General features: G+C 40.6%; 1 protein-coding gene across 5 annotated transcripts in view; it reads right to left on the bottom strand.

Moving 5' to 3' along the window:
- mast2 (microtubule associated serine/threonine kinase 2) overlaps window positions 1-14,894 on the bottom strand; it is a 456,242-nt gene extending 441,348 nt beyond the window's left edge. For 3 of the 5 annotated variants that reach the window (XM_072273698.1, XM_072273699.1, XM_072273700.1), the window contains exon 1: window positions 14,035-14,894. In XM_072273698.1, coding sequence (XP_072129799.1) covers window positions 14,035-14,175 — 141 coding nt within the window. In that variant the 5' untranslated portion in view covers window positions 14,176-14,894. The remainder of the gene's footprint in view (window positions 1-14,034) is intronic. The other 2 variants (XM_072273701.1, XM_072273702.1) reach the window with 1 other exon arrangement.
- Between the last annotated feature and the right edge of the window lie 7,833 nt (window positions 14,895-22,727).

The following is a 22,727-nucleotide window of genomic DNA, read 5'->3' as shown; positions in this document are numbered from 1 at the left end:
ACTACTGCATTAACATATATCAACCTAGATCAAGTTTAAGACCTAAAATAGAGCTTTCAGTTAAAGATAGCACCAGAGGGCGACTTCTCTTAGCTCATCAGTAAAACGGTTAAATTCTTCCTATTCTCTATTTTTTCTAATATCTCTATTTTCCATGGTGGATGATGGGAATGCTGATGCTTTATGCTAGAATAAAGCATGGTGGGTTGATGCCGCTTGCGTGTGAGAGGGGGCAAGGGACTTTGGGGTTCTTACGTCTTCTTTCTACCATTCATTCTTTGAGGGGTTTCTTCTGTTACGAGGATGTCTGCGGAGAGTAAGAATTTCAGGCTGTCTATTACATACATTCTCTGATATTAAATGGAACTATTGATCTATGACTGAAAAGTGAAATGCCATAAATTTCAAATTCCAAACATGACAGAGGCAAACACTGAAACAGGCCTTTTAGCCCACTTAGGATGTGCCAATCATCAACCACCCATTTACACTAATAAGACATAGAAGCAGAATCCTATATTAATACAATTTGTATTCTCCTCACATTCTCATCAACTCCTCCAGATACTCCCATTCATCGACATATTGAAGGAGAGTTTACAGAGGCCAATTAACCTACCAACCTCCATGTCCTTAGGATGATGAGAAAACCTATATGACCACAGGGAGAATCTGTAAGTTTTATGTGGATCTTTGTCAGCAACATAAACCAAAAGAATAGTCACTGTTTATCAGTAAAGTAGGACCCAGCTCAAAGCCATGATATTAAAATGCTAATTAAATAGCATTGGAACATCAATCATAATAGCTTTAACCTTTATCCAGGAAATACTGAAACCGATTAAGCATTTCAGGCAGAGTGATCTTAAGGGACTGCAAATAAAAGCAAACACGGTATGATCCAACAATTGAATGAAAAGAAACTTGGCATTTTACTCCAGCTTGCTAAATCTTATCACATTCCATTCTTTACGTTATCCTCTTCGGAATTCTGTTCTATGTTCTGTACCCAATACTCCATGCAAAATTATTTCCAACAAACTGAAACTCCAAAGTGCAGAATCAAATTAGCCTACCATGACTGTGTTAAATTACAATCAGTAGATTTAACATTAAACAAATATAATTAATAGTTTTCACAATGAAACAGAATGAGACCACAATTACAAATTTAGCTATGATATGCTGTGAATATCACTACAAAAAAGCACTTGACTCTACAAGATTCGACTAGTCATGTATACATTGGAAAAGTCTCTTGCCACCGTCATCTTTCTTGAATTTGGAGCAAATTCCCATCAAAATATACAAGGAGCTACAAAAGATAATTCCATCTAAGCAAGCTGTATATATAGACTGATGTTGAGAAATATATTTTTCTTCTTTTACTTAGGGAAACACCAACTCGCCACAAAAAACAGTGCGCACAATGTGTACTGGAGGAATTTCATTCAACACTGAATGAGTCAAAGCACATTATTGACCGTGCCCAATCTCACAACTTTAATCATAACTCTCAATGGAAATCATCACTCAAGGCAAGCTTGCATAATATCCAAATCAGGTAACCAGAACTACCTAGTAAAATTCCTGTAAAGAAAAACACGTCTAAATGGCTTTGAACTACAACTTCAACTCCTGTGGTCAAAGCTTTGCTACTTTTTGGAACTTTGTGCTTTGCTCCAGGTAGAAACCAGACTTCAAAAGTAATTCATTAAAATGTTCCAAAGACATAAAAGCGATTATAATGCAAAGACTGCAAAATGGCATCATTTTCTCCAAATGGAACATTCTGTAAACATACCCTTAAACATTGCAGCAAATGTCACGTTTTGCTTAGGCAGTGAAACATATCAAGACACTGAGAATGGATATCTCTGAGGTTCTATAAGTGACATGAATTTGGAAAGTACTTGTAGAGATGGCTGGGAATTGCACAAGTAGCATCAGATAATAGATTTAAGATGAGCCAAAGTAAACAAATGCAAAGGAAAACAGACTACAAATAACTAAAATTATTGAGCTATGATTATTTATTTTTAAACTTATCGAAATCACCACACCTGATTATTCATAAGATAGAAAGCTACGGAATTACAGATATGTCCAGTTGCATGCTAATAAAACAACAAGGAAAGAAGCATCTGCCAATTAAGAGGCCTTTATGTGTTCAGAATTCAAAGTCTACATGTTCCTGCAGGGAAAAGGGTGCAGTTGGCAGGCTCAGCAAATCCTTAGTTATGAAAGATAATTTGAGGTTCTGGTTAAGAAAGAGATGCAAGTATACACCCTGTGTGTAAGAAATTAGGAACTAGTACACATCTTGATGACTACAAGTGTGGAAGTATACTTGAAAGACAAAGCAAAAAGAGGATGAGAGGATCTGGCAGGCAATATGAAGCAAAATCCAAAGGGATTTATGAGTATATCAAGAGTAAAAGGATGTCTGGGAAGAGAAAAGCTCCCCTTAAAGATCAGCATGGCCACCTGTATGTGGAACCATAGGAAATGGCGAGATTTTTAATTAATATTTCTCTTGTTTTTATGATGGAAGTTAAGGAAATGGGAGAATCCAGTGGTGTTGTCTTTGACCTCATACAAGTTACCAAGGAGAAAGTATTAGAGGCCTTAAGTTGGATTGGCAGATGCTGTGGGAAGCTAAAGAAATCATGGAGGCCCTTGCAGCGATTCTTGTTTTATCTCTTGTCACAGCTGAAGTTTCCAAGGACTAAAGAGTGGCTAATGTGGCATCATTGTTTTAAAAGGGTAGCATAAACTAGCCAGGAAACCATAAGCCAGTGAGTCTAACATCGCAGTTGGTAAATTGCTAGAGGGGATTCTGAGGGACATGATCTACCAACACAGCAGCAGTCAGCATGGATTTGTGCTTAGGAGGTCATGTCTGCCAAATCCCTTTTGAGTTGCTAGAGGAGGTAATCAAGAAGGTAGATGAGGGTAAAGCAGTGGATGCTGCTCACATGAACTCTAGCAAGACCTTTGACAAAGTCTCTCATGTCAGGGTAATCGGGAAGGTTTGGACTTTATTCCCTGGAACGGTGGGATATTTCACTTTTTGCCTTTAACCTTCAGTTCTAGTCTCATTTAAACTTGGAAGAAAAAGCCTGCTCGTATTTAATCGATCTACTGTATATCAGACATCTCTGAGTTCACACTTGGAGTACTATGTATAGTTTTGGTCATGATATTATATTGAAGATATTAGTAAAGAGTGAAAAGATCTACCAGAAAGTTGCCTGAACTTGAAGCCTCAGTTACAAGGAAGGGCTGCACAGACTAGGAATTTATTCCTTAACATAGGAGATTGAGGGCTGACCCCACAGAAGTGTACCAGATCACGGAAAGGATAAACAGAAACAAAGCACATGATTTTCCCCTCCAGGGAGGAGAGAATAAACCAGGGCATAGGTTTAATATCAAAGGCAATAGATCTGAAAGGGCCATTGGGGCAGATTATTCACACAATGTAGGGTAAGTATTTGGAACAGCTGCCAGAAATAGTGGTTGAAGCAGGCACATTAGCAACATTTAAAAGCCATCTAGGCAAGTACATGATCACGAATTGTTTGGTGGACAACGGGCCAAAAACAAACAGAAAGAACTAACTAGTTATTACAAATGAGTTGGGTCAAGGGCCTGATTTCCTGCTAAGCGACTCTGATTTTACATGACTATCTAATGGATCTCATGATTCAAAAGCCAACATACATCTACTCATGTCTAGAAGAACAGATTACTGACAGGGTTTAACTTTAAGAAAAGTAAAACAGATGTCAAATGGATTGAGATTAAACAATAGTTCAACAATAAATCAGGGCTCAACTGCTTACCGTGTAAGACCTGTCATGGGGTGGATGAAGTCACCGAAGAGACAGAGTTACTGGTAGATACAAAGCAGCTTCTTTATTCGACACAACAAGGTACAGCAGGCATCATACGGATGGAGACGCTTTAGGTAGAAAGGTCTGCTAGCCCAATGTGGGCTCGATATTTATTTGCTAAACACAAAGGGCAATCCCTATTTACAGAGTTAGAGACAATGCATAGACAATAGAGAGGGATAGGGATAGAGTTTAAGAGTCGCAATGTAATGATGCAGCTCTATAAAACTCTGGTTAGGTCACTCTTGGAGTATTGTGTCCAGTTCTGGTCACCTCACTATAGGAAGGATGTGGCAGCATTGGAAAGGGTACAGAGGAGATTTATCAGGATGCGGCCTGGTTTAGAAAGTATGCATTATGATCAGAGATTAAGGGAGCTAAGGCTTTACTCTTTGGAGAGGAGGAGGATGAGAGGAGACATGATAGAGGTGTACAAGATAATAAGAGGAATAGATAGAGTGGATAGCCAGCGCCTCTTCCCCAGGGCACCACTGCTCAATACAAGAAGACCTGGCTTTAAGGTAAGGGGTGGGAAGTTCAAGGGGGATATTAGAGGAAGGTTTTTTACTCAGAGAGTGGTTGGTGCGTGGAATGCACTGGTCAGTGGTCAGAAGTCAGTGGTGGAGGCAGATACACTAGTGAAGTTTAAGAGACTACTAGACAGGTATATGGAGGAATTTAAGGTGGGGGCTTATATGGGAGGCAGGGTTTGAGGGTCAGCACAACATTGTGGGCCGAAGGGCCTGTACTGTGCTGTACTATTCTATGTTCTTTCTTTTGAAGCAACATACAAAACATCACACCTTCTGACTTCATCCTTTCCTCCTGACGCCTGCATGTCTGGGTTGGTACTCACAGCCTTTAGAAATGCAAGTTAAATCCACAATACATTTATTTGGTATTTTATGTGCTAACATAGAGGACAATTCATATTTATAAAGTACAGATAAGGCTGTCTTCGAAATTACCTGTAAACTTCACACTTCCATCCGCAGCGTCTGGGCTAGTATTCCGGTATTCATATCTTTTAGGAAATGCATTGTTGTGAACTCAATCTCAAACAGAAGACTGGTGGCCAGAGTCATTTTAGTGTAAATGAATCATCTACCCAAAAACTCACTCTAACAAGACCTACCCTGGTTTGTCCGCCCAAAGTGTAACACCTTACACTTGTCTGCATTATTCACCTGCCATTTTTCAGCCCAATTTTCCCAGTCCTCATCCAACCAGGATGAGGACTAGCCAATCAGGAGGAATGGAATTATGGGGGTATAAATACCACTGGACAAGACATACCCAGGCATCATCCCTGAAGAAGATAGCAGAGATTACCATTGAAATGTCAGTTATAAGCAATTTCTGTACCCGGCTGGAAGCCCGAGAAGAGTTTATTAAGAATTATCCTATTAACAATCTAACATATGACAATTAAACTTGATCTTGAACTGGAGTAGTCCAATCTCTCAAACTGCATTTTGCTGTTCTAAGTAGAGAACACATAGGGAATACTGAACACAGAATGCTAAATTAGGTGAAGTGTCAGTAAATTACTGCATGCAAGTTAGCTCTTGCACACTACTTCGATGAAGTACAACATACCACAAGCTCAATGTTTCACCTCGTGCCAAGACACGCAACAAGCCTCAGGGCTCAACATTGTAGTCATTCATTTCATATAATAAGACTTTCCAGTTTGTATCAGAAGAAATCACCCTGACCATCTAAGAGCAGGAAATGCTAGAGCTGCTTCAGTAAGGAGGGGTGTGGCAACCTGGGATAATAACTGCATCACGCTCAATAGCTGTTGCCTTGCCTGTTTTGTATTTCCAGGATTTTCTGGTTCTGTTTCTGATTTTTTTATTTGTTTATAAATTCCTGACCAGCTCTAATGTAATGTGACTCAGTATTCTCTCCTCACGTATGCTGCTTGACCTACAACATTTTCACAGCATTTGCCCTCATTTCAAATTTCCAGCCATTGCTGAAATGTACAGTATATCACACAAATAGTTTTATCATTTCCCCCCCTCCAGTGTTTCTCTCTTCTCTTTTCTCTTGATTTATAGTCTACTCCAACAGATTAGCTTCAATTAACAAAACTACCCTCTCTCCTCATTCAACAATAGTCTATGAAATTCATATTTTCTTGGGAACCATGCTATCTCAGTTGTTTCTTTTGTTCTTATCATCTCTGCCTTCTTCTCAGCAACTTCAAGCATTTTCCCCGTTCGAAAGAAAACCCAGTGAATTGAAACCTACTCGTTTTCTGTAGGTGCCGCCTCATATGCCGAGTTATTTCCTGCACTTTCTGATTTTGTTTCCTATTTCTCAAGCATTGATCTATTGAAAGTAGTTGGTCAGATTTATCAATAGCAATTATGTCTCGTATTTATTATGCTCCCATAACTTAGTAAAAAATCCAAAGGTGATTAATGGGAGAGTTAACAAAATGAAATTGCATTTTATACTATAAGGTAGCCAAAAGATTCTTTCAAAAGGTAGGCTTTTTAAGAACAGAAAGGAAGAGAGGCAAAGAAGCTAAAAAAGATCATTCCAAAGCTTAGGAAGTAGAAAGGGAAGATGCCAATGTTCAAGAAAAGAAAGGATGGGTAAGGCCGGAATCACCCGAGCATAGTTGTCAAAAGGTTCTATGGCTCAAGAAAGTTACATGTAAAAGATGGGATAAGGCCAATTTGAAAACTGGAATTTAAATATTTAAAGTTTTGCAGGAGTGGGAGCTAGCGTAGGTCAATATAGTAAATGAAATTAGTGCAATGAGAAATGAGAATAAATAATTGAAAATTTTGCATAATAAGGGAAGTTAAATTGGGAAATTGGCCAGTACAGCAGTAGTATTTTGTCCTTGAAGGTATTAAATATTTTTTACCTGTATGCAACAGGCTGACAAAAAGAGCAAATATTCATAGAAAACTATGGCACATTTAAAAGAAACAAAAGTAATATGAAAATGAAAACATGTTGATGAAATTAAAATAAAATGTCAGGAATTCATTCAATAAGAAATGGTAAAGAAAACACACAGTTTTTCTTTTATTCCATGGTCTTTCATAACTCTGATCCAGCTTCGGTTCTAATGAAGGCCCTAGCCTGAACATGAAATTATCTGCTCTCTCCACCAAGTCTGACTTATCTAGTTTGTTTCTGATACTACTGTAATTATTTTACAATTCCCTTAAGTTGTACGTTTCAAATAAATAGTCAAAAATATGCATTGAATTTTCATTTGACATTAAAATTTTTTAAAAAGGTAACAGAAACATATAATCCTTCCTGTTTGCATAAATCAAACTGGTGGAGAAGTCAGCAGCATCTGTGGCATGAAGGAATTGATAACATTAAAGATCAGGGCCAGGAGTGGAGAGGGAAGACAGCCAATATAAAGAGGTGAGGGAGCACATTCCAGGCACCCATCACTCTGTGCAAAATAAACTTGACCCACACATCTCCTTTGAACTTAACTCATTTCACCTTAAGTATATGCCTTCGAGTATGAAACATCTTGACACTGAGAAAATTATACCAGCAGCCTTTGCTATGCCTCTCATAGTCTTATAAGCATCTATCAGTCTCTCCTCAGCCTCTGCCACTCCTCATCTCTTTTCTAAAGGGACATCTTTGTATTTTGAGGCTGTGCCCTCTGGTTCTCAACTCTCCTACTATTGGAAACATCCTCGCCATGTCCTCTATCTAGGCCCTTCAATCTTCAGGAGGTTTCAATCAGATTCCCACCCTCATTCTTCTAAACTTAAGTACAAGCTGAGAGCCATCAAAGGCTCCTCATTTTAACCTTTTCAATCCTGGGATATTTCTCATAAACCTCCTCTGAACCGTCTCTAATGCAAGCACAGTGTGGAATTCATTGCCACAGACAGCTGTGGAGGCCAAGTCATTGGGTATACTTAAGGTGGAAATTGAGGGTTCTTGATTAGTTAGGGCATTAAAGGTTATGGGGAAAAGGCAAAAGAATGGGGTTGAGAAGGATAAGAAGTCACCTATGATGGAATAGCACAGCAAACTTGACAGGACAAATGGCCTTATTGTGCTCCCCTGCCTTATGGTCCTTTATTAGATATGGGGCCCAGCTGCTCACAATACTACAAATATGATCTGACCAACAACTTATAAAGCCTCATTACATTCTTGCTTTTATATTCTAGCCCTCTTGAAATAAATGTGAACATTGAATTTGCCTTTCTTACTGCCAACTCAACTTACAATTTAATACTTAGGAATACTTAAGGATTCCCGAATCCCTTTGCATCTCTGAATTCTGAACTCTTGAACTCAATGCCTCAACTCTCCAAGACAAGCATGTCTGATTACTTCTTTACCACCCATCAACCTCTGCAGCCACTTTCAGGGAGCTATGGACTTAAGGCTGATTTATACTTCTGCGTAGGCTCTACATTGTTGTGAGCATTTATACTTGTGCATTGGTGTGTCTGCATCATTCTGCAATTCACCGCCAAAACGCTAGTTGGCCGTGGGGTTTCTATGCCACTGTGTTGAGTTTCTTTGTGTTAAGTTTCTTTATGTACTTCAAACAATGGCGACAAATTGAGCGCATCATGTTGGAGTTGGAGCTAATAAATGTTGAACAAGAGTTACTTTTATTGAGATTACTGCAACGCAGAAAAGAGAGAAGACGCCGGAGATGGTGTGTACGACCATTGAACGGATTGAGGCAGAAGGAGGGTGAATTTTCTGTGCTTGTCCGGCCACTGAAAGACATGGACAAGGAAATGCATTTCAAATATTTTTGGATGTCGGCAGGTAGATTTGACGACTTGACGAGAAGAAGCAACCAGAAATGCATAGGAGGAAATGCAATGCTACCAAGTGGACCAATCACAGTTGTTGAGGTCTGCATTGCCATGACACGTAGTTACATTTTTGGGGAGGTGCGCGTCAGGCTACGGCGTAGGGTACGCGGCTACGCCATACCTATGGTGTAGATTCAACGCAGAAGTATAAATTGGCCTTTAGACTCCCAAGATGTCTCTGTACATCAGCACTGTTAATGGTCTTACATTAAGTGCAAAAGGACAAGTCAAGGTTACTCTCCAAAGTGCAACACCTCAAATTTGGCTGGATTAAACTCCATCTGCCATTCTTCCACCTTTACCCCTATTTCACTTAGCAGATCTATATCCCTGTATCATTTAGCAATCTTTGACACTATCAACAACACCATCAATCTTTGGTATCAACTGCGAACTTACTAACCCACCCATCTACATTTTCACCCAGTTCATTTCATGACACATGCCGGTGATACTAAACCTGATTCTGATTCATTTATATAAATCACCAACACGAGAGGTCCAGAATGGGATCATTGCAGAACACAAGTCATGGACTTCCAGCTAGTATCATTCTCAGCGACTATTACCCTCTGTCTTCAATGGGCAAGCCAATTATGAATCCAAACAGACAAGTTATCATGGATCCCAAGCATCTTAAACTTCTGGAGGAGCCTCCCTTGACAGAACTTGTCAAATGCCTTGCTAAAAGCAACATCCACAGCTCTACAATCATCAATCACCATCACCTTCTCAAAAATCTCCATCAAGTTAGTAAGACCTGACTTGCCCCAAACAAAGCCATGCTGACTGTCCCTAATTAGCTCATGGTTTTCAAACTGTTCATAAATCCTATATCTAACAAACCTCTTGAATAGTTTTCCTGCCATTGACATCAGTGTTCACTTTCCAAGATTATCTCAATTTTCTTTCTTAAATAATGAAAGAACATTAGCTACTCACTGGTCCTTCATGATCTCTCCTGTGGCCAGAGAGGATACAAAGATCTTGGTCAAGGCTACAGTAATCTCACCTCTTGCCTCTCTCAATAACCTTCGGTATATCCTATCAGAGCTGGGGGACTTAACCACCTTAATGTTCTTTAATGGTCTAACACTATCACCTCCTTTATCTCAAAATGCTCAGCACATTAGCACACTCCACTCTGATCCCCACGAGAGGTTTCAGTGGTCCAAGAACCTGCAACCTGCACCCTGCACCAGATACTCAGACACACAATCATCTGCTCTATCTTCATATATCTGCCATAACTAGCAAAAGGCAACAAGAGTATTCCAGAGATTACTATCTTTGAGGTATTGCTTTTTGGCCTCTTTCCTAACTCTCTATACTCACTGTGCAGGACCGCTTCCCCCTTTCTACCCATGTTTTTGGGCCAAGTCATCGAGCAACAGAGTATGGATACAAGCTCCTTGGCCCAGTAAGTCATGCTAACCATGGTGCACACAGAAGCTCGTCCCAATTTCCTGCATTCAAACATATCCCTTACCATCCACCTTATCACAATTTCAAACACTTCTATAAACTCACCCTTCAATATTCTATTTTCCAAGGAAAAAAGACCTAGCCTCTGCAACTTCTGTCTAGAACTCAGGCCCTGCCATCATGGCAACAGCCTCAAATCTTTACTTCACTCTTTCAAATTAACCATACCTTTCCAATAACAGCATGACCAAAACTGTACACAGTACTCCAAGTGTGGCCTCACCAATGACTTAGATAACTGCAACATAATGTCCCAGCTCCCTTACTCAGTGCCCTGATTAATGATGGTAAATGTGTTAAATGCCTTTTTCCTCATCCTGTGTACATATGGAGCCACTTTCAACAAACTACACACTTGTACCTCTCAGTCCCTCTGTTCCAGCACACTCTCTAGAGCACAACTATTCATAGTATCAGACCTACACCGGCTTGACCTCTCAAAATACATTACCTCAGCCATATCTGTACTGAAATCCATTTGCCACTCCTTGACTCACTCCCCTAAATGATCAAAATCCCCCTATAATCTGCAATAACCTTTTTTACTATCATCATTTTAAAATTTTGTATCATCCAGAAACTTAGTAATCAAACCTTTTGCATTTGCAATCAAATCAGATTAAAATAACAATAACAAGGGTCCCAACACCGACTCCTATAGCGTATCACTTGTCATCAACCTCCCTTCCAAGAAACCACCTTTTTTTAAATTAATTTTTATGCGTTTCTACATAGAGCTACAGGAAATAAAATCAACAAAATGGCGATTTATACAGCGCAAAGCAAACATGTCCAATATATAATTCATAACAATAAAAAAAGCACCCAAAATAAAATCATGCAAGATTAGTATCCACCCCAGCCTCCCACTGAAAAAAAACCCAAGCCAACTATTTGTGTATTAAAGAAAAAAATTAATCGGAGCATTCAACCCCACAGAGCTGTAAGTATATATAAGAAAAAGGAAAATATAATGCAAGAAACAACCTTCAACAACCACCCCTTGTTTCCTACCTCCAAGCTAAGTTGGTATCCACCTAACTTTCCCTGGATTTCATGGAAGCTAACCTTCCAGATCAGCCTACTATGCAGGACTTTGTTAAAGGCCTTGCTGAAGTTCCAGACAGACAACATCCCCAGCCCTATGGTTACCTCCTCAAAAAGACACATGTAGATTCGTCAAGCTCGACTTCCTATAACAAAGGCACGCTGATGGGCAGAAGGAGAGGGAGGATTGGAGTGGGGAGACTGAGGTGGGTGATAGCTGGAAGCAGACAAGAAAAGAAGGCAGATGGAACCAAATGTGGGTAAGGGAGGGTAGATGTGGAGACAGGGCTGGGTAGAAAAGAAGTACAGGCACTATGTACAAGGAATTTCAGAAGGAAATTGTTAATAGGAATCATGATGGGAAAGGTGGAACTGGTGTTGGGCAATGTTCTCTCTAATTTGCAATGACCAGTGTGCTCAAAAATTTTGTGCTGTGCAATTTTTTGCCCAGCAACAACATCTGTGCACTGAATAATTTCTTCAATAAAAACAGTACAAGTAAGCCAGTTCTAAGATCTGTGGCCAAATCATCGCAAGCTCCACGTTATCAACACTGCTTGCATCAGAAACCAGCAAAAATATGCTTATGTACGATCATGAAATATACTTAACATGCCAACGAGGTAGAGGGTGACAACTTTTTGTGTGTGTAGTTTAGCTTCCTTTGTGCGCTCGTAGCACACAATGCACACATTTTAGAGGGAATATTGGTGGTGGGGGGGAAAGGGGGGGGAAGTGCCTCAGAGACAGAAGGTTTAATAGAAACCAGTTTATTTTTCCCCACAGATGTTGTTCAACCAAGTTCCTTCAGCAGTTTTTCTACTCTTGATAGCAGTATCTGAAGTCTCAAAATATTTCTACAACCCTGTCTCTTTACCAGTGTAAGATCAGCAAATCCTTAAAGTATTCTAATTCAAATACTGGCAATTATAACATTCAAACGGATCTTTTAAATTGAAAATGTATCCAGATACAAAAACATCAAAATCAATATGACATTTTTCAATGCAACAGTGCAAATTTGTTTTGAATGAAGAATTGACATATAACAAAATATGATACTGACTTAAAATTAAACAATTATTTTTAAGTAAGCAAAAGTCACGAAACGCCGATGTAAAATGATTGATTTTTTCGATGTAGGAGGTTATTAACACTAAGTTATCAACTTGAACCAGAAAAAAAATGAGATGCTGGAAATCTAAAATCGAGCCAAAGTGCTAGAAATAATTAACAAACAAAGCCATACATTCAAATTGATCCATTTCTCTTACCACAGATTTAGCCTGAAGTGCTAAGTACTTCCAGTATTTTCTGCATTAATTTATAATCAACCTGAAACATTACCTTTCAAGAGATGCTGCCCGTTTCCAATATATTGTTTTTGTTACAAGTAAACACCTCAGTTGAAATTGAAGCTTGCAAGTTTCAGTAAACTTATAAATAAGAGTTTAGTCTGAAAACTACATTGCAGAATAAAGGTTAACAGTATACAGGGTGGAGAGAAGTTACAAATACATTGTCTGAACTGAAGCCTTTCAATATGACAAAAGATTGACAGGGCTGTGTTAGATTTTGGGAAACTACACAGACTGACTGGAGATTTAATAGTGTTTAATAAAGAGATTTCTATAGAATACATAGTAAGATCACATTCATCCAGGTCTCAGATGGCAATGAGGAGGCATACAAGATTGAGGTCGATTATCTGGTAGTCTAATCTTGCAGCAACAACCTCGTACTCAGTGTCAGCAAGGCCAAGAAATTGATTGCAGTCTTCAAGAAGGGGAAGTCAGGAAAACACATTCCAGTCCTAACTGTAACACACATCAAAGTTGTGAACAGCAGTGATAAAGGCAAGCAGTATTAAGTTCCTGGCTGTCGACATCTCAGAGGACTGGTCCTATGCCCAACATATTGATGTAATCATGAAGACCACATGTCAGAAGCCCTACTTTGCTAGGAGTTTGAGAAGATTCGGAATGTCACCACCGAAGACTCCTGCAAATGTCTGTAGATGTTGGTGCGGAACATTCCGATTGTTTACATCACTGCCAGGTATGGAGGCTCTGTTTCACAGGATTAAAAAAGTTGCAGAGGCTTATTGACTCAGCAACCTCCATTGTGGGCATAACCCTCCCTGACATGGAGGACATCTTCAAGAGGTGGTGCCTCAATAAGGGCCCTCACTATCCAGGACATGTCTTCTTCTATTTACTACCATCATGACCTACACTCATTATTGAAGAAACAGCTTCTACCCCTCCAACTGATTTCCAAACAGTCCACGAACACTAACTCCTTATTCCTTTTGTTTTGCAATATTTATTCCTTTTGTGATTTATGGTAATGTTTGTCTTTCTACTGTACTGCTGCCAAAGGAACAAATTACAAGTCATATCTCAAAGTAATAATATGCTGCCTGACTTACTGAGTTCCTCCAGCATTTTGTGTGTGATAATACATTTGATTCTCAGCAGTGAAATCAGTCAGAAGATTTAAAATAAATTCCACGTCCAAGAACGCTTATCGAAACAAAAATCAGGGAAGCACTAAAGTCAGTACCTGTGAGTACTAGTAAGAGACATTTATGATGAGTAGTTGATTCGTTGTAAATATAATGATATGCCGCAAACTTCTAGGATTTCTACAATTTGATCACAGCAGCTAGAAACATTTTCCGTATACTGCCGGTCAAAAGCAACACTAGAAATAAAAGAGTGAATAATGCATAAATTCACCGAGAAAGATGAGCTCACCTTTTCTCTCTGCACTTCGCTCCTACTCTCTTGATCCGGATTAGGGTGAACTTCGTTTGCATTTCTGTGTTCATCCCGCAAGAACTGTTTCGAAGCTTTCTTTTTGGTCTTGAGGCTGATGTATGTTCCAGATTTCTTCATTGTTCAGCAGTCAACAACCCCCCCCCACCCCAACTAATTTAAGCACATGTATATATAAAACAACCAACAAAAAAAGTTGACTATTCTCCTTCAAAGAAAAGAGGCGAATCTATTCTCCAGGCCACAACTGGTAGAGATACATCTTTGGAAGGATGATCCAAGTTTACTTTTAAAACAAAGAAGCGGGAAAGGAAAAAAACGTTTTGGGAATTGTCCGAGAGGAAGGAATGAATGAATTAATCAATGAATGCACAACGGCTTTCAGCGGGTGACGAGATGCAGGCACCCGCCAAGCTCGGGCATCTTTCCCTTGTTCCAGGACTGAGAGCCGCTCTCACTCAGGACCAAGAGACGGCAGAGAGTGAAGAAGTTCGACCGTCACTGCTGTTGCGGTTAAAGCTAAGCCATATCCAGGGCGTGCAGGGCCCCGCTCCACGCTTGCCACCAGTCTCCTTCGTACCCGGTCCAGCCTCAGTTCAAGACGCTGTTACCGGTGAGAAGCCGCTGCCCCAACTGCCGCTGACACCAACTGATCCGCTGTCAGCATCGCCGCATTCACCGTCGTCCCGAAAACATGCCGCGTCCCACGCCAGCCGCAATGCGACGGACATATCAACCCGGCTGATGACAGTGATGATGAGACTTAATTTATTATTGTTGTTGTTTTACTCCCTTTCAACAGCACTCACTTCCGGTTGCTGGCGCACTTGACCTTTAGGCCGGAAGCACCGGTAGGGGGCGGGCGCGCGCGGGAGGTGCGGGAGCGCTTATCTGGTCTGGGACAGGTGCGTGGGCTGGGACGTGTGGGAGGCAGTTTTCTCATCATAACATTGAAGTTCTCGAATTGATTATTTGGTTGGTTGAAAGTCATCCCATTGCATCATTTTAAAGTTGTGCTGCTATGTTGGCTAGTCATCATAAATGAAAGATGGTAAATGTCTGATCCCATTGTTGTTTGATGAATCTTGTTTTGAGCAAATTGGCAATGTTATTGAAGTGGAGGCACGTCACCGTCTTAGAAGTACCTACTGAGGTCTGCAGACCTTTATACTGTATAGAACTGCCACAGATAATCCCAACTGATGGCTCATCAGTTAATTCTTTCCAGAAATTTCAGATGAGAGTGCAGAGACTAATTTAAGGGAACATGCAAAATGACAGTCTTGACAGTGAACTCCCTTTCTTCTTCGATGGTCCCTCAGTTTTGATGATGACTTGCCTCCACTGGAGATTCATGAAATCAAAAGGGATAGATAAAGTCTGTGCAGGGTCTACAGGCACTGTCACTGATAAGGAGAAGAGGAATTTAATTTGGTTTGTTCAAGAAGTTCTGTGCCCCTCTGTTCCTTTTCTTGTTTTCAGTGTCCTTCAATGGAAGTCAAAGGTGTCTTTCTTCAATGCACCTTCACCTGTTTCAGCTTATTGGCTAGAGAGTCCCATGAGTCTAAGAATATTACATTTTTGGGAGGAAGGATTGAGATCATCTGTCATCTCTTGAACTTCCATAAAAGTGTGGTTAAGTTTAGAAGCCACTGTCTGACCTATGTGAATAGTTAACATTATCAGGGAATCTATCTCAAGACAGTACAACTTTCTGAAAAGCCAATCGACCTCAAACTTCTCTGGCATGTGGTCCTGCCTTCTCATGTGCAGTCATGAAACAGCACACCCAGGTGCCTTCACTATCATTGCAGTAGATTTCAACCAGGCCAGTTTGAAGAGGGCTCTGAACAACTACCACCAACATATCACCTGTGGATCTAACTGAGCCAACAAACTTGATCACTGTTATACCACCATCAAGAACACTTACTGCACTATCCCACACCCATACTTTGGAAAATCCAGTCACCTGGCTGTACTTCTACTCCCAACATATAGGCAGAGAATCAAGACCACAGCACCAGTGGTGAGGACCAAGAAGGTATGGTCAAAGGAGACAGAGGAGCGCTTTTAAAACTGCTTTGAGTCAGTGGAATTCACAATATTTAAAGAATCATTTTTGAATTGAAATGAATAGGCCATAGTTGTCACCAACTTCGTCAAGACCTTTACCTTCAAGAGCATACTGAACATACCCAAGCCAAAATCTGTAGATGAACCAGAACCAGGAGATTCATAGTCTGATAAATCTATGGCATTCAAGACCAGTGATCCAGAATGATACAAGAAGTCCAGGTACAACCTAACCGGAAAGCTATTTTCAGAGTAAAAAAACAAATTGATTGAAGTTCGAGATGGAATTGGATGCATGTCAGCTCTGCCAGGGTATGCAGGCAATTACTTGCAACAGGGCAAAACCTTTCATCATGAATGGCTGTGATGATCAAAGTTCAAAGTCTGCAGCATCTGGTGACCCTGTGATCTCTGTTGTGGAGGCCGATGTCAGAACATCTATCAAGAAGATCGAACCCTCGCAAATATCAGGCTCTGATGATATTCCTGATAGGGCATTGAAAACGTGTGCCAACCAACTGGCAGAAGTGTTCAAAGATGTATCGTATAGCCTCCATTATAATAAGGGACTACTTTATGTTTTAGTAACATGCACTGTTAGGCGCGTATTGATCTGTATGTGTGTGCTGAGTTCGGACTGTTTGCCAGTAAAGAACCATGAAACTTAGCTCCCGTCTCCAGCATTTTTATTAATAACATTGTTGTGTAACCAGGCCACATACACAACAAATTGGCGACGAGGTTAATGAACCTACATCTTATCAGAATGCAGTGTTTTAGTTGATAATGACACTCGGAGAAAAAGCGCAAGGTACGAGCCATGGAGTGGGAGAAGAAGGCAGAGCAAGGCCATGACTCCGAAAGGAAGCAGGAGCACAGCCGCGGTTGGGAATGTTGGGAGACCAAGAGACACAGTTGGAGCCGCAGCATGTCCAGGCGAGACCACAGCCGGCGCTGACCCCCAGGGCTGAGGGTCTGCCTGCCCCAGAAGGCATACACACATCTAGACGGAGTGCGCTCATGGCGCTAGCAAAAAGGACACGTGAGTCAAAAAGAAAACAAGGGGAAAATGGGGCTAAATTAACATAACAAAGATGGCGACGATTGGAACCATTACAGCATTTGATAGTGGCATTGAAGACTGGGCAACTTACATTGAGAGAGTGGAGTTACAGTGGCATGCAAAAGTCAGACACCCCTGTTCAAAATTTCTGTTACTGTGAATAGTTAAGTGAGTAAAAGATGAACTGATTTCCAAAAGTCATAAAGTTGAAGATGACACATTTCTTTAATATTTTAAGCAAGAAAACTTTTTTATTTCCATCTTTTACACTTTCAAAATAACAAAAAAATGTTTGGGCACCCTGCATGGCAGTACTTAGCAACACCCCCTTTGGCAAGTATCACAGCTTGTAAACTCTTTTTGTAGCCAGTTAAGAGTCTTTCAATTCTTGTTTGGAGGATTTTCGCCCATTCTTCCTTGCAAAAGGCTTCTAGTGCAGTGAGATTCTTGGGCCATCTTGCATGCACTGCTCTTTTGAGGTCTATCCAAAGATTCTCGATGATGTTTAGATCAGGGGACTGTGAGGGCCATGGCAAAACCTTCAGCTTGCTCCTCTTGAGGTAGTCTATTGTGGATTTTGAGGTGTGTTTAGGATCATTATCCTGTTGTAGAAGCCATCCATCTGATGGACTTTTACCGCTGTACCATTGAGAGCATACTCACCAACTGCATCTCAGTGTGGTATGGCAATTGTCCCGTATCGGACCGCAAAGCACTCCAGCATGTGGTGAAAACTGCCCAGCAGATTATCGGCACCCAGTTGCCCACCATTGAGAACATCTACCATAAACGCTGCCTGGACAGGGCAAAAAGCATTATCAAGGATGCATCTCACCCTAACTATGGACTTCTTACTCTCTTCCCATCCGGTAGACGCTACAGGAGCCTCTGCTCCCGCACCAGCAGGCACAGGAAGAGCTTCTTCCCTGAGGCTGTGACACTGCTGAACCTCATCACATTGTTAAGCAGCATTGCACCCATATTGTACTGTCTCAGTACTTTTATATTTGGGTGCTGTAGCACTTACTTTTTATTCGCAGTTATTTTATAAATAACACTGTTCTTTGCATTTCTGGTCAGATGCTAACTGCATTTCATTGGTTTTGTATCTGTACTCGACACAATGACATTAAAGTTGAATTTAATCCAATCTAATTAATCCTCTTTTCATCTTCAGCTTTTTTTACAGATGGTGTGATGTTTGCTTCCAGAATTTGCTGGTATTTAATTGAATTCATTCTTCCCTCTACCAGTACCGTGCCACTGGCTGCAACACAAGCCCAAACCATGATCGATACACCCCCGTGCTTAACAGTTGGAGAGGGGATCTTTTCATGAAATTTTGCACCCTTTTTTCTCCAATGAACCTTTGCTCATTGCGACCAAAAAGTTCTATTCAAAAGGTTCAAAGGAACATCTAAACAAGCCTGATGCATTTTGGAAACAAGTCCTGTGGACTGATGAAGTTAAAATAGAACTTTCAAAAAAGTCTCTAAAAAAGCTGAAGATGAAAAGCGGATGGCATCTACAACAGGATAATGATCCTAAACACCCCTCAAAATCCACAATGGACGACTTCAAGAGGCGCAAGCTGAAGGTTTTGCCATGGCCCTCACAGTCCCCCGACCTAAACATCATCGAGAATCTGTGGATAGACCTCAAAAGAGCTGTCCATGCAAGACAGCCCAAGAATCTCACAGACCTAGAAGCCTCTTGCAAGGAAGAATGGGTGAAAATCCCCCAAACAAGAATTGAAAGACTCTTAGTTGGCTACAAAAAGTGTTTACAAGCTGTGATACTTGCCAAAGGGGGCGTTACTAAGTACTGCCATACAGGGTGCCCAAACTTTTGCTTCAGGCCCTTTTCCTTTTTTGTTATTTTGAAAGTGTAAAAGATGGAAATAAAGAAGTTTTCTTGCTTAAAATATTAAAGAAATGTGTCATCTTTAACTTTATGCCTTTTGGCTCAGTTCATCTTTTAATCGCTTAACTATTCGCAGTAAGAGAAATTTTGACCAGGGGTGCCCAAACTTTTGCATTCCACTGTATATTGTGAGGCTAACAGTGTTAATGATGAAAAGAAAGCCAGCGTCTTACTCAGGCTACGTCCACACTACACCGGATAATTTTGAAAATGCCTGTTTCGTGTAAAAACAACAGGCATCCACACTAGACGTTTTTCCAAATATCTCTGTCCACACTAAAACAGATGTTTGGGCGAATCTACTCCTACTGTGCATGCACAGACACATCTACAGAAAACAAGCAAAGAGGAAACGGTATAGTTTTTACATTTCCGCGGCGGCGTTGTGCTATTTCCATTGGTGAAAAACTCGAGTACCTACAACAACAGTGAAAGAAAGTTTTCAACAATGTCTTCAAGGAATACAAAGAAAACTGGGAAAGACAGACTGGACTTCTTCGTTTAGACAATGAAGTTGAGCTGTTTTTGCGAGTTACAAATGACTACAAAGTCAGCAAATCAGTGGAGATGTTTAATTCTAAACCAGCTGTTAACATAGACAACAAAGTAAACAACACACGCAAAAAGCCATCGTCTACCCAAGATCAACAGTTACAGAATGTTAAATGGTCAACTCGACATAGACTACCAATCCCACATCAAACCCAAACCTATTAGGAGCAGAAGAGGGCACTCAACTCAATTTGAAACACTAACTACCAAGTCAGATGTGTACGGCAATTCATTTTCCCCCCGCACAATTAAAGCATGGAATAATCTTAATCCTAACACAGTCACACAACCAAACCCAGTTAAATTTAAGGCAGCTTTTCTTCTTCAAAAATCTCCTTCTTCAGCCCACCCTCTGCCACCTCCAGTTTAAATTCCATGTGGAATATTTTGGAGGATCAAGAACCAAGAACCAAGACAGTGGAACCTTCTGCCGCCAGACCTGCGCAGTATTTCTGACATTATTATTTTTAAAGATGGACTCAATCAATTTTGGGGATCTAGTCAAAAAAGCTCACTTTACAATTTAACTCTCATGCCATTCACACCGACTGCGCGTTATAACAGCGGTGGTCAGTCAGCGACAATGCCGGCTTAGAGACCCCAGGGTACAGGAGATCGAGGGTACGACCACCGCAAACTTGGAGACCGGAGGGTACGTACGGACAGAAGAACAGAGGATGCAAACAGAGAAACCGAGGGGACCAGCTTGAAAGCCACGTCCAGTTTAAATTCCATGCGTAATATTTTGGAGGATCAAGAACCAAGGACCAAGAACCAAGAACAGCAGTACCAAGCAGAAGCAGAAAAAGCATTGTTGTTGTGGTGTTGTCATGACAATGTTTTTAAATCTCTCCTTTTACCCTGTCTACACTACAATGCGAAACAATCGTTTTCAAATTTGCACACCCTGGAGAGTGTTTTCAAAAATCTCTGTTTTCAGGGGATAAAAATGCCGTTTCAGTGTGGACAGAAGGTCAAAACGAAGAGAAAAAGCTTTGTTTTCAATATTATCCAGCGTAGTGTGGACGTAGCCTCAGTATTAATGGGAGCAAAAACATATGGGCTGCTATGGAGCTTGTTAACCCCCGAAAAGCCAGCTGGCAAAACAGTCAAGCAACTAGTAGACACTCTCCAACAGCATTTAAACCCCAAACCACTGGTCATTGCTGAAAGATTTAAATTTCACAAATGGAATCAGAGCAAAAATGAAAGCATTTATGAATATTGTGCTGAATTGTGCAAATTATCAGAACATTATCAATTTGGAGCTGGTCTATTGGACGCATTGAGGGACAGGTTAGTGTGTGGCAGGCACTGTAAAACCACAGAGAAGAAGCTCCTGGGTGAAAAAGACCTTTCATTAGAGAAGGTGCTGAACATTACAATGTCAACGGAAACGGCAGTACAGGGTGCTTCAGAGATACAACAAAAATCTCTGGAGTATGCTACGAATAAAATGTCACTGAACAGAAATGAAGGAAAGAAATGTGACCTTTGTGACCCTGATGACTATAGGTTTAAAGACAAAGAATGTAGAAACTGTGGCAAACAGGGCCACATTGGCAGAGTATGCAAAGCTAGTAAACAGCAGAAAAAGGACAAAATACAGAAAAAGAAGAAACCCTGGAAAGGAAAGCACAACAATGTACACAAAATGGAAGAAAGCAGATCTGATGAAAACGACTCAGACGAAAGTGAATTGCCTTGTCTGCAACTTCACAGCGTGAAAGAGACAGATGATTGAAGAGTATAAGGATCTCTCCACAAGTGGCAGGCGTGATACTGAAAATGGAGTTGGACACAAGCTCAAATTTAACAGTGATCTGTACACGATTACAAATGACTGTTTTCTCACATACCTCTGAAACGAACTAAACTACTGCTAAAGACTTACACAGGACAGAAAGTGCGTCCCAAAGGTAAAATTAAAGTGATAGTGACTTACAGAGATAAAACACAGACAGCTGAACCTCTACGTACTGAAAAATACCCACCGTAGCTGGGACATGAATGGCTCAGGAAAATCCAGTTCGATTGGCACACCATCAAGGCCTAGGTGTGTCAACAAAGGAGGACAGCTCGGCAGGGAAGATGTCCGCAGCTCTCCTCTCACCCATTGTCAACTATTACAATGACGAGGAAGAGCTAGACAGTGTCGATGATGACGAACGCAGTATCTATGGCCGCGAATCGGATGAAGATACAGAGGATGCAAGTGAGACAGATATTGCCAATAAGCAGGATGATGAAGACTACCTGGAAGTAAAAGAGCAGATGTACCAGGAGAAATTGACATCTCTCAAAAGACAGCTACAGCAGTTACAGGAAGGCACTTTGCAGGAGTATCAGAAAAGGATGAAGAAACTAGATTAACAATACAAGAAAAGAATACGAAATGCAGAGCTTTTTCTGCAACTGGAGACAAAACAAGTGGAAAGGAATTATATTAAAGAGAAAAAAGCAGCAGTGAAAGAATTTGAAGATTAAAAAGATTTGAGTTAGAAGAAAAGAAAAAGATGATTGAGAATGAGAGGCTATCAATGGAACTCACAGGAGATTCTATGGAGTTAAAGCCAATAATGACTAGGAAACTAAGGAGGAGACCTAATGACCGTGCTTCCATTACAGACAAAAGACGAAAACCTGCAGCTGTGCAGTTAAATTACTTGTTAACAGGTGAACAGATAATGGAAGATCTGCAAACTCTCAATAAGCTTAAATCTCCTGAGCATCTTCCCAGCACTCTTGCTGAACAACCAGCACAAAGATATGAAGCACGAATAAAAGATGGAAAGTTATATTACGATAGGAGATGGTATCATAAAGGTCAGGCTATCTATTTGGAATCTAAGGAGAATATGAAGATTGGCTGTATAATTAGCTCAGTTGGAACAAATGAGATATGGGTAAGGAAGACAAGTGATAGCACAAAGGTACGTATATATCTAGGACAGCTGCACAGAGCAGTCTTCATTATACGGAGGCGATCTGCTGCCCAGAACTCTTAGCAAGTTGGAGGCGCACATCTTCTTAACTCCCTATGCTCTGAGGTCAACTT

This window comes from Mobula birostris, chromosome 12 (assembly GCF_030028105.1).
Source record: "Mobula birostris isolate sMobBir1 chromosome 12, sMobBir1.hap1, whole genome shotgun sequence".
Classification (NCBI taxonomy): domain Eukaryota; kingdom Metazoa; phylum Chordata; class Chondrichthyes; order Myliobatiformes; family Myliobatidae; genus Mobula; species Mobula birostris.
Note: the sequence above shows the minus strand (reverse complement) of the source record. Positions and strands in the feature narration are given on the sequence as shown.